At 47.9% G+C, this 12,546-nt stretch overlaps 2 protein-coding genes across 2 annotated transcripts in view; both read right to left on the bottom strand.

The window, feature by feature from the left end:
• Positions 1–4,426, bottom strand: part of LOC148406787 (steroid hormone receptor ERR2-like) — a 55,827-nt gene extending 51,401 nt beyond the window's left edge. The window contains exons 1-4 of the mRNA XM_088403245.1: positions 3,576–4,426; positions 3,411–3,480; positions 3,059–3,200; positions 1,593–1,733 (exon numbers count right to left, since the gene is read on the bottom strand). Coding sequence (XP_088259371.1) covers positions 1,593–1,733; positions 3,059–3,200; positions 3,411–3,480; positions 3,576–3,947 — 725 coding nt within the window. The 5' untranslated portion in view covers positions 3,948–4,426. The remainder of the gene's footprint in view (positions 1–1,592; positions 1,734–3,058; positions 3,201–3,410; positions 3,481–3,575) is intronic.
• A 556-nt stretch (positions 4,427–4,982) lies between these two features.
• batf (basic leucine zipper ATF-like transcription factor) lies at positions 4,983–12,535 on the bottom strand. Its single transcript, XM_088403575.1, has 4 exons — positions 12,402–12,535; positions 10,226–10,431; positions 9,260–9,364; positions 4,983–6,120 (listed from the first exon to the last, which is right to left on the bottom strand). Exons 2-4 carry the CDS (start codon positions 10,286–10,288, stop codon positions 5,911–5,913), a joined length of 378 nt encoding a protein of 125 aa, XP_088259701.1. The 5' UTR covers positions 10,289–10,431; positions 12,402–12,535; the 3' UTR covers positions 4,983–5,910.
• Positions 12,536–12,546: the final 11 nt, after the last annotated feature.

The raw sequence follows: 12,546 nt of genomic DNA on the forward strand, positions 1-12,546 counted from the left end.
CACCTCAAACTGATTATTCTTTTCTTAATACTATCTAAAATAAAACAAGTACAACATGACTATCAACCATCAAATATTAACGTGACTGTCAATCGTAAAACATTTTATGACTTTGGCGATGGAGCGTCTCCTTTCGGTATCACACCCCGGCAATTTCGCCCTTCGTACCCTGAATTTTCTTTCGTATCGAGAGACAATATTTGGTGGGAAGAGGCGGCGGGTCACCTGAATTCCGTGTAGCATTGGGAAGTAGAGGTACCGCTGGAAATATATTGGGTAAATTCTCTGTGTTGGGCTTGGGGAAGCTCTAAAATGGGCTGCTAGTCATGAAGAAATTCTGCGGAGAACATTGAACATCCCCCCCCTACTTCGCTGTTAATGGGGGTGTCAACCCCCCGTCATGTCTGAAACCCGCGAAGTGGGGTATCAATTCCTAGATTTCTATGTACGCCCCAATATAGCCGCAGTAACAATAAACAATCCTTTGTTTTTTTTTGTATTTTATGCTTATTTTATTTCCTTTCTCCTATTATTTAACATTACATTATCCTTATTAACATTATTGTATACTTATTTTGTTGAGAATTTGTTCTCAGGGCTGGTTATCTGCACCAAGACTCCGGTGAAAGAGTACGCAAGTCATCACGTTGAACTTCACATTTATTTTGGCTCATGTACGGTGTATCACGTAGTATCTGTTGAATAATAAATCAACAACAATCTTAAAGTCAGTCAACTAATATATAAACACTTGCCGAACTTTAATCTATGAATTGACTGTATTTTTAGCCGACATTAGCGGGTTAGCAACAACTAACAACAACTACTAACTAGAAAGTGCAACCTCTACACAAAAGAACGCATAAACACAATAAACACTCGTCGCTTACTAAACATAGGCAGTAGCGTGCGTTATCAACATAAATGATAATAAATAATAAATATAGCTTACGTTGTCAATCACTAGTCACCGTAACGAGCCGAATGACGCAGAGAACGTAAAACAGGAAACGGAAATGCAATGCCACCCGAAGAATTAAAAGTATTAACTTCAAAATAAGATAAACGTCACGGACTCTAACGCTTGAAGAAGTCTTAACATTGTTATGAACTAATATTACTTTGTTATTTGATGAATATAGTACTGTATAATGTACTCTTTTGCATTTTTGTGCATTTTTTTAAATTATTTTTATTTTGATTTTTTTTTTTCCCTGGAAAGGCCTGCGAAGTACTGAGACCGCGAAGTAGGAGGGATCACCGGAACTGCCTCTGTGATGACTGCGCTGCTAAAAGGTTGCCCAGTTTTTGAGCTGAGCTGAAAAGTGAGGCAAAATTGGCCATGTAGCAAAATATAGCGCGACAACTTGAAGCGAAGCGACGGCAGCCGGCCGGAGCCGACCTCGCTAATAATAGCTTTCGGGAAGCGGGTCAAACTGAGGGTTCAAGTTCAAGTGAAGGAAAAGGCCTCGGGTTAATCATCAGCGCACCGTAAACAAACTTTGGACCCCTCGGCCGCAAACGGCCTCTAATAAGCCTTGGCCGAGCCTTATCGCGCGGGCGGATACAATCCAAATTTACGAGGCGCGTACCGTAGGTGACGATGAGGAGGATGAACGGCCGGTTGCCCAGGAGCCGCGCGACGGAGGCCGCGTAGGAGTACTGCTCGGGCGGGACGCTTCGGGCCGCGGCCTGCGCCTGCGTCGGCGCCACCTTCGGACGCTCCTGGAACACTGCGCGGGCAAAAAAACGACAGGGGGACTTTCAAAATAAAACCAAAAAGTAAACACAAAAAAGGTAAACGGAGAGCTTTTTTGCCCCCCCCCCCCCAAAAAAAAAGGAAAAAAATAAACCTAAGGTTAAAAACCAAAACACAAAATGAATTAAAAAAAAGTATTGAGAACACAGCGTTATATGGAAAAAATGAAATAAAAGGGGTTTTTTTGCCATGGGGAAAACTTTTTAAATAAAAACAAATAAATGGTAAAACAAGAAGGCTTTTTCCGTTCTGGGAAAATGCCCCCCAAAAAGAATTAATGAATAAATAAAATTCATGGGAAAACCAATAAACCTAAGCATTAAAAAAAATACAAAATGTATTAAAAATTGAGAACATTTTAAGTCATGAGGAAAATGCCTAAAGAAAAAAATAAATCTATAAAACAAAAAAGGCACATGTTAAGAATGAAGAAGAATGGTTTCTCTGCGAACATAAAAAAAAAAGACACAGGGGGTGCGGAACAAAGTATACTGGGCAAAGGGAAGGCCCAGTCAGGAGATGGGAGGGAGCCTTTTTCTGCTCCCGAATCAAACAAGTGAGAATGCAAATGTGGACTGAATGGCGCCGCTATGGAAGGCCTTGACAAGAACCCTTTTGTGCGGCTGAATGCCAACACACACAGTCGCACGCACACACACGTGTTTCCCGTCGTAGTGCGGGCCACGCGGCGCATTTCCCGGCCCCTAACCTTAGCGGTCTCGAAACCGAGAAGGTCACAACCTTTGTTCACGCGAACGCTGCTAGGAGCTAAATGGCAAACAGGAAATACGGCGCGGCCTTCCAGATTAAAAGCAAAACGCTCCCCAAAAGTCCCCCACAAGGACAGTAAAAGCCAGAATTTGGCCTCTTTTAAGTAGCAAAAACAAAATGCGCACACTTTCCGAGGTGACAAATGGCCACAGAGCGTTTCCCTCAATGATACGCGGCCCGTTTGTCCATCTAAAAAAAGCGGCAAATGAAATCCTTTTGTCGGGTGGGATGACTTGCGTGATGCTTATCAGAAACTTTTTGGGCGCGCGGTTATATTTCCGGGAACAGGCGAGTCAGCGCTCTGCTTGGATGGCGTGACAAGGACGATGCAAGCCGGGCGCGGCGGCGGACGATGCAAGACGGGCGCGCCGGCGGACGATGCAAGACGGGCGCGGCGGCGGACGATGCAAGACGGGCGCGGCGGCGGACGATGCAAGACGGGCGCGGCGGCGGACGATGCAAGACGGGCGCGCCGGCGGATATCTGGATCGCCGTCCATCTTATCCAATCCGGCTTTCCGCGTCTTACCGACGAGCACGAGGACGAAGAGGAAGGTGGCCGCGCCGGCGGTGATGTAGAACATGACGCCGATGCGGCGGCCCAGCTCTTCCATGTCGTCCACGTTGGGGACCAGGATGGGGGGCACCAGGAACCCGATGGCGATGCCCAGCTGCGCGCCGACGACACACAACAACAACACTCAGCTTCCGACGGTTATTCTCATTTCAGATTCAGCGGGGGTATTATTTATGAGTTCAAAACACTATTTCAAACGTCCATACGCGGATACGTACACGTACGTACGTCTAGGCATTTTTCCCCCCCAGCCCCCGGAACGAGGCCCCCCCAGCGGGACGCCAAAGACGGCCGCACAGCCCACCTGGTTGCCGAAGACGCCGACGGAGCAGGCGGTGGACACCTCGTCGGGCCCGAACCAGACGGAGGCGATCCTGGACGGCATGCCCAGGATGAAGACCTGGGCCAGGGAGCAGCAGAACTGCCCGGCGAAGGTGACGGCGAACAGGTCCCGCCGCACGCTGCCCACCTTGAACCAGGTGCCGGCGCAGTTGAGCGCCGTGGCGGCCAGCGCCACCACCCGGAGGCCCTTCCTGTCCAGGAGCCACGTGACCGGGAAGATGAAGGGGATGTAGGTCAGCATGTAGATCATGGACATCCAGTCGATGGTGAAGGCGTCCACGCCGTAGAACTTCATGAAGATGTTGCCGATGATGCCGTACTGGATCCACTGGTACGAGTTGCACAGCGAGTAGGAGCTGAAGAGCAGAACCATCACCCAGCGGCGCTTGTACAAGCGGGTCGTCCGAACCGGCTCGGCCGGACCGTCGGGACTCGGCCGGACGCCCGGTTCCGCCTCGGCGTCCTCGCCCGAATCTCGCGGTTCCTCGGCGGGCGCCATGGCGAGGTCGTGGCTGCGCGTGCCAGGCGTTTAACGCCGCATGGGACGGATTCGGGAAAAGGACAACTGGCTGCGACAAGCGCGTGAAACGGTTCCAAAAAAAAAAAAGTAGAGTCGCGCTCAAGGAAAAATGGAGACGAACCTGGCCCCGAACACGCACGTGGAACGGAGCTCGCCCTCTTTGGCTTCAGAGTTCTCGGTTCCGAGCGGCGTTCATTTTGACGCGAGAGTCACATAAAATTGAGCGAGAAGCGAAGCCGCCGACACCGTCCGCGCTCGAAGCCAAAAGTCAGCCAAAAACACTTTGGCGGCGGAAACTTGCTCAAAGTGGTCCAAAGCGCGAGTCGCGAGTGCTCCTGCTCATCACGAGCACGTGCGGCATCTGCAACTTCCCCTCGGCTCCCAAAACGCGCCGTTTCCGGACGACAAGTTCAAATGCGTCCGTGCGTCTGGGTCATCGGCGTTGGCGCGTGCTGACCGGATGTAAGTTTAAGCAAACGATGACGTATGAGGGTGGGAAAAAAAAAAAGGGTTGGATATATCAGTATGTGCGCGCCCCATCTAGCGGCTATTTGAGGTCATGCACACGAGGCCGTTTTTCAACTTAATTTTACTTAAAGAGAAAAAGGCTCGAATGCAAGGAAACAAGTTGAAAGTGTAAAAGAGGTTCGGACGACTCATTTAACTCAATTCTAAAGACATCCTTTCACGTTTTTTGTTATTTTTCGCCCACGCATACAAGAAAAACGAGGAAATGAAGAATGGAAGAGGGGAGGTGAAGGAGGCAGGGAGCATATTTTCTTATCCACTGCGAAAATAAGGAGGAAAAGAAGGAAGGCATTCACAAAGATGAAGGAAATGAGGTAAGGAAGGAAGATGAGGATGAACCAGGACAATTACGTTCCTCGCGTCTTCTGTTTTAGATTCATTCAAACAGATGTTTTTTGTCAAAAATGCTTTTGAAAAGATTGCGTCCGGATTGTTGGAAAGACAAATAACAGAGGCGGGATTTCGGCTCGGCGGCGCGAAACATGAGGCGTTCCAACATTTAATAAATATCTCCTTTCGTCAAGCTTTGGCTCCACTTTACATTCGCATTGTCAAACAATCAAATCGGTCATAAACAAACACCCAAAAAATCTCCTGAGCTTTTGATGGTTTTACGCAGAAATAATGGAAAACAGCAAATGTCACAGAGGGATTGGAAAAAAATTCAAGTCAAAATCTGCAAGAGTTCCATCCGACAGCGTAAACAAAACGGGGTCGCCGTCGCGGTTGGCATACGAAGCCAGCTCCACTTGCGCATGGACAGAATCGCTTACCAGCAAGATGCATCGTGGGGCCTGAGAGAACCTGCAATCAAATACCGGGGGTGCGCGCGCAAATTTCTCAATGGCTTTTATGCCAATTTAAATGTAAACGTGCACGTACAGTAAATATTCATAGCAATGTTTATATTGCATTGCGGGCCGCCACCGTTTTGGGGGGGGGGGTGGACTTTGGACTGAGCCTTGCGAAACTCCGCCCATTGTTTGGGGGGAGATTGCAATCAACTGACTTATCTATAGCGTGGACTTAGTATTGAGCCTTGTGGAACACCACTTTTTTTTTTTCTTTAATCGGAAGCAATTGTGACATATTTGGAGCATGGACTTATGATCGTGCTAAAAAAATAAGTGGTGTTCCACAAGACTCGGACTTACTGTTGAGGCTTTTGGAACAGCAGTGGTGGGGCATTGCAAGCGATCCTGACTTTTCTTTAACATGGACTTAGAATCGGGCCTCGCAGAACACCACGTTTTCTGCTTCAAGGCCAAGCAATTGTGGCATTTCTAACGTCCGCATTCGTGGACCTTGTGGAATCGCCGCGACCGACCGGCGACCATTCCAGGGCGCTCGAGGCGTAGCAAACCTTGCGAGCGTTTGGGGGGGGTCGCGATTAAGAGTTCTCCGCTCCGTGTGCTCAGTGCTGGTAGCGCGGCACGGGGATGTGCTGGTGGTAGGCGGCGGCGGCGTGGTGAGGCGGGTAGGGGAAGTCCGGGGCGGCGGGGGTGAGGCCCGCGCACTGCGCCTCGTGGCTGCTCAGCACGGACGACAGGTACTTTGCCTCTTCCGTCAGCTGCTTCACTTCCTTCCTCAGCGCCGCGTTCTCCTTCTCCAGACTCTCGCTCTCCTGGGGCGGGGACAACGGGGATGGGTCGCCGCCGGTCGGTCGGGGACGGGCAACCTCGAGGGCCGCTACCCTGCATCTTTTTGCGCCCGATTCAAATGACCAGCTCATCAGTTAGCGCTGCGAGAGCCCGATCATTTGAATCGGGCGTGTTGAAGGAAGGGAAGCGCAAAAAGATGCAGGATAGGGCCCCTCCGGGACATTTGGACACCCTTGAGTTACAGGTTAGGTCAGGGGTCCCCGAGGGCCGCTACCCTTCATCTTTTTGATGTTTCCATCCTCCGACGCCCCTGATTCAAATGACCGGCTCATCGGGAAATGCGGCAGAAGCCCGATAAAGATCCCGATCACTTGAATTAAGTGTGTTGGAGGACGGTGTTATCGAAAACATGCTGGATAGCGCCCCTTGGGGACGAAATTTGGACACCCGTGTACCAAGAGCACCATCTTACTTTCACATCAAATTATTTCGGGAGGCCATAATTGCCAGACGCCAATGGGTCAAAATTTGTGTCATGTTTGAAACGTCGACACTCGGTTGAAAAACTGGAGTAGCGCAGAAACCAGAGGAAATTGGGCCTCTTGCCACGAGCCGTGCAAAAAAAAAAAAAAAAAAGTGCGCAGCAGGTGGCAAGTCTGGCCAAAGAGCACGCGAAGCCTCTGGATGTGGATTGGCCCCGAACGCGCTCATCTCAATTTTCCCCGCGACTCGACATTTGGGCTCCGAGAGTCCGTTTACTTTTTGGCCTCAATTGCCACGGGGGGTTGGCAAGCCTACACGCAGTTTATCTGCACATGCGCACACACACACACGCTTCCTGTTATCAGTCAAGAAGTGACGCCTGCGACCACAATAACCGTCCTGAGGCGGAACACGCTTTCATTTACCGTATTTTCCGGACTCCGACTTTTTTTTCAGTTTGGTCGATATCATTTCATCTTATTTTCGACCGCCTGACACGGGAGGGCGCCCGAGGCCTGCGTAGCTCCGCCCGCTACTTCTCTATCTCTGAAAATGGATCGGCTCAACATTAGCAGAAACCGTAAATGACCTTGCGATTGTTATTCTTTCTTTTTTGGAGATTCGCTTCATATGTTTGCTGCCCTATTGCCATAATATTGCTGGTGCTTTTAATTTGAAGGATCTAAGGAAAGGAAGCGCTACGGTCACGGTTTAGCACTACAGCTCTCAAGTGGCTTTATATTAAAATAGTCGAGGGTGTCACTTTCATTCAAAAAAACCTATTTGACAATTCTTGTCATTTGCGCACAACGTAGGAAGTGATGCGACATGCGTAGCATGACATTGCATCATCCATTGGGCTTTTGTGGGCTTCTTATCAGTCGGTACGACTCGCGAGCAGGAAAAGGTGAAGAATTCCCCAACGGCGGCTTTGCAAAAGGTGACTTCCGCCTCATCTTTGACGTCGAGCGAGTAGATCAAAGTGCGCGCACGCGTGAGTGAGTGAAAGGGCTTGCCGAGTGGGAGAAATATTCCGCTCAGGTCCTAGTTTAAAAAAAAAAAAAAAGGTCGCGGCCAAACCGCAGCTTTTTTATCATCGCTTGTCTGCGGCTGGGCGGGAGCTGCGGGCGAATCCCTGACGTACGTATGCGTCACTTGGCCAAATGGCCAGCGAGCGAGCGGGCCCGCCGCCTTTACAAGAAGCGTCTGCCCTCCGGCCTGCCCTGCCCGACGAAAGGAAACGCTACGCGGCTGACGGGAAAGCAGCCAGAGGGAAAATACGCCTTCCTATTTAGCGGTGGGGCAACCCGGGCCCCCGCTTGATGAGCGACACTTAACGTCACAACACGTCGCGGCGCTATCTGTCAAAATAATCCAAAGATATCATCTCTGTGCTATGTTAAAAATGCTCAAACTGTAAAACAAGCTATAAAAACAACGACATCATCTATATCTATAAAAACCAAAGTCAAAATGCACACTGTCGTTGCGCTATAATGACAAATTCTGCGATCTATAAAATCAAAAACAAAATATAGAAATCATCGCTGTCCTATGTTCAAAATTCGGCATTCTATGAAACAAGCCATAAAACAAGAAAAACTAAGTACAAATACCGCTTTGCTATGTTGAAAAGTTCCATCTATAAAAAATAAATACATCTTTTAATTTAGTTGATCATCCCTGTGCTATCTTAAAAATTATCTATAGAGCAAGCTAAACAAACGACAAAAAATAAACACACAAAAATATTCTGCACTTTATATAAAAAAATCTAAATACACTTATCGCTGTGCTATGCTGAAAAATTCCACAACGTATATATATAAAAAAATCCACAAATCATTACTGTACTATGTTGAAAAATGCTACAGAAAACCCCCCGCAGAGGACCGTCACTGCGCTACGCTGACAAATTCCAGCTAAATTGTCACAGGCCAAAGACGGAATCGTTGCTTTGTGCAGTGTCGCCGCGCTGCAGTTTGCAAGGGAGGTGCTGGATACTGGCCCATGCCCACACGTGCTAATTTATTCGCGCAAACACTGCGAGCGAGCGAGCGGGCGCCCGGCAGAAGCCGTGACACATCGCCACATGGTCAGGTAGCGTTACATAAGGGGGGGGGGGGGGGGGGGGGGGGGGGAAGTCACTCGGGCGCTGAGTTCCAAGTTAGCGTCGTTTACCACCAGTAACAGTTGCAGATGTTCAATAGCACTCTTTTCCTTTTGACATGTATGTCTCCAGATTTGTGGTGACGTATGTGCAAACATTTTGGCGGGCCTGTACTATGGCCCCTGCTGGGGACAAGGCCTTAATACTTGTCACCCCCCGGTATTTTTTTTTCTTCATCATCTAGCTTCTCTCTTTCCTGTCCCGTCCCCCCTGGTGCACGACTGCTAATTGCACTCTCCTTCCACCTGCATCCCCTCAGATGCGGGTTTATAAACATGATTGCGTATTAAAGCCTTTAGCTAGCATTGTTTTGGTGTTACACCTTTATCACCATGTGTTTCAGTTGCAGTGAATTACAGACATGGGGTAAACTAACTCTTTCAGTGCCAAGCATTATCGGATCCAGCAACTTCCAAAGTGCCTATTATATCTAGCATTTTGACTCATCTTTCAAGGGCGACAGAACATTGCGTGCTACGTCTGCGTAAACATAAGCGCTAGCGTCTCACCAGGTGGAGGCTGTCGGCCTTCTGAGTTTGCCTCATGCGGCTCTTCTGCGCCGCGATGCGGTTCTTCTCCCGCCGCATCACCTTCTTGGCGTCGTCCGACGAGCTCTGCGAGGGCGCATCGTGAGGGGAGGGGGGTAAGAACTCATTAACTCATTCGCTGACCCATTTGACTTACTCATTTGATTGAGTAACCAATAGACTACCGTGACTAGCATTACAGAGCAGGCAGGCAGACAACAAAATTACTGCTAGCTTCTCAGAATAAATGCATAGGAAGTTATGTACAGGATGTTATGGACATAGGAAGTACATACTATTTTATAATAACCAAAATTCAATTTTAATGGCAAAACTGGGGGCGGGCAGGGGTCCAAATTATCCCCACAATACGCCATCCTTTAGTCATGCGACCGACCCGAATGAGCCGTTGGGAAGGTGTGACTTTCGGCGAACTGAACGCACCTGCATGCACGCACGCACGTGCCTCCCCTGCAAAGGTAGCGTCCCTAAAATGAAGAGCCAGTCTCTTGCCATCCATCAGTCTTAATTAGGATGCAGTTTAAAAAAAAAAAAAAAGCCAGAACAGGCCCTATGTTTGACACCAGTGACTTATACAATTGATTTCATCAATGAACATTTTGGTACAGTATTTCAAGCAATCTAGCAAGCTCCCGCGAGTTTGTCGTTAACGGCGAGCGTTGCTTTGGTTCGGGTGAGTCCTTTGACTCCGTGCGGCGGCAGGACAGCGCAGCCGCTAAACTTCGCAAGGACTTGACGAAGGCAAAGAAACGAAAAAAACAAAAAGGAAAAAGCGCCAGCCGGGCCGAGCGGACGACCGCGCCGCCCGCCGCTTGCAAAGTGTTCCCGACAACTCTGGTGTCAATCACACGTCTGATTTTGACAAAGGCCAATGGTGCCCGGGGGGGGGGGGGGGGACAAAACGAGGCGAGACGCGCGCAAGCCTACCTGCGCGGCGGCGGGAGAGGGCGAGCCGTAGCCGGCGCGGTTGCCGTCCGAGCCCTGGGCCATGGCCTCGCAAAGGACGCCGGGCGCCGCTCCGCGAGCCCACGCTCCGCTTCACCTCGGTTCCTTTCTCTCACGTCTCCTCCTCCTCTCACTCTCTCTCTTCTCTTGCTCGCCCGCGGTCTAATTACCAGCTTCTGATGTGGTTTCTGCTCACAGAAGAGGAGGCAAGGGGCGGTGGAAAGTTAACGGCAGATCATGAGGAAAGTACAGCAAAACAACAGAAAGCACCCACTTGTTGCGAGATTGGCAAAAGAACAGCAGAGCACCAGCTGGGACATTCCCCTTCCTCTTCAAAAAAAAAAAAAAAGCAGAACCGGCAACCTTCGCGCACGGCCGATACTCGAACTGTTTCGAGAAATGGAGGGAAGGGGTCCTCCGACTTTGTCGAGTCAGGGGCCCCTTTTTGGAAATCGAAATTTCCAAGGACCCCCATTGCATATATTTGCGGAAACAAAACAAAAACATCTTTTCAAAGGAACAAAAGTGGCCTTTTTTTTTTTTTTTTTAACTTTCGGCAACATATTCGACTCGAATACAAGTAAACTTGTAACTTTTCAGCCATAGAGAAGGTTACAAAAAATTTCACACTCCTCATGACAAACTGGGTCCATCTCCCCCAAACAAGTTCATCTAGTGACTAAATAATCAAGCTCGTCGATGACGACTTTGGGTCTATTTGACAAACTTCAAAATTAGTACATTTTTAAAAAAATATTTCAAACTGAATTGAATTTATTGCTTATGAATATGTACACTCAAAATGTCACATCAAATATGTATGTGTGTGTGTGTGTGTGTATATATATATATATATACACACACACACACACACACACACACACACACACACACACACACATATTTGTCAAATCCAAGACCAGTTAAAATCCATCTAAATACGGACACCTCTTAGAAAAAATTCAGCTAATGTAACACCTCGGCGGAAAAACATTGTCTCTACTAATGAGACAATCAATCCCAGATACTTTTAAGTATTAAATCGATACTTGTAGTACCATTAAGGACCCTAATGGCGCTACAAGTATCGATTTAATTAATCTCCAGATACATAAGTATTAAGTCGATACTTCAGCATCTGGGATTGAATGCCTGCCCTCTTAAAAAAAAGAGAAAAGTGAAAAGACGTCCCTGGCATTGACTGAGTTCATTTAAATTTACATTTCATCTTTTTTTTTTAAAACCACGGCAAAATAAAGTTAATAATTTTTCATTTGCCGACCAGACTAAGTAGCGTTCGGCAGAGTGAGAACATGATATTCTTGTGACAAAAAATAAAAAAAATCAGGAGCTAAACAGCTTTGCTTGGCAGAAAGAAGAGCCCTCCTACACAAAAACATGTTCCATCATCACAGGGATTTTTTTTTTTTTTTTTTTTAACGAAGAGCTTGGACACGAGCGGTCTTTTCCCGATATACTCAAGGGAAACTAATTCATTGCACAAACAATGACGCAAGGAAGGAGACAAAATTTAAGTGTTGGACAACAGCAAAGGATTTCTTTTCATTCTAGACAGAACTGAGCTGGTCATAGGTGTCATTTCCCACTCGGTTTCAACAAAGAGTGTGTATTGAAAGCGCCCACATGCTGGGAAAGCCCCTTAAAAAGGGGGCCGCTTATTGAGAAAACACACGCATGGAACAAGTGCAAGCAGCTTGTGGACTGGGGTCACTAATTCACTTTATCAAAGCACTTTCTCCTATTCAAAAGTCCGAGCATCAGGAAAGTTGTCCGTTAGGTGGCGCTAATACAAAAATATCCAGACAATTTGAAGGAGGGGACATTTTTGGCGCCCTCTGTGGGTCAGCAGCGACTAGCGACGTTCATTTTTGGTGGAAAAGTGTGCTTGTTGTAGTTGCGCTGCTTGAACACAGGGCAGCGCTGTTGCGCAGCTCAGACGACTTGACCTATTTGGTGTGGGCTTCTGATAGCCAAAAAGCTGAGGCTCACCACCGCTAACTTCGAAGAGAAAAGATTTATACTTTCAGTAACGTTACCATTTTATCTCTAAAATGTCACGAAAACGGTGCACAATAGACTGTTTTTTTTTTTTTTTTAAATGGCCGTTTTAGCCGGTTGCTGGGCAGATCGAGCTCACCTCTACTCGCCGCTGCCCAATGCGGTGACCCAGAAAGCTCACTTTAGCTTAACATCGCTAAACCTGTAAAGAGTACAGTTCTGTGTTAGGAATATCAAATAACTTCTTTTGTATGGGTATTTGAGACATTTTTGAAACAATAACA

This window comes from Hippichthys cyanospilos, chromosome 20, assembly GCF_059441005.1.
Source record: "Hippichthys cyanospilos isolate Australia breed blue-spotted pipefish chromosome 20, RoL_Hcya_1.0, whole genome shotgun sequence".
Lineage (NCBI taxonomy): Eukaryota > Metazoa > Chordata > Actinopteri > Syngnathiformes > Syngnathidae > Hippichthys > Hippichthys cyanospilos.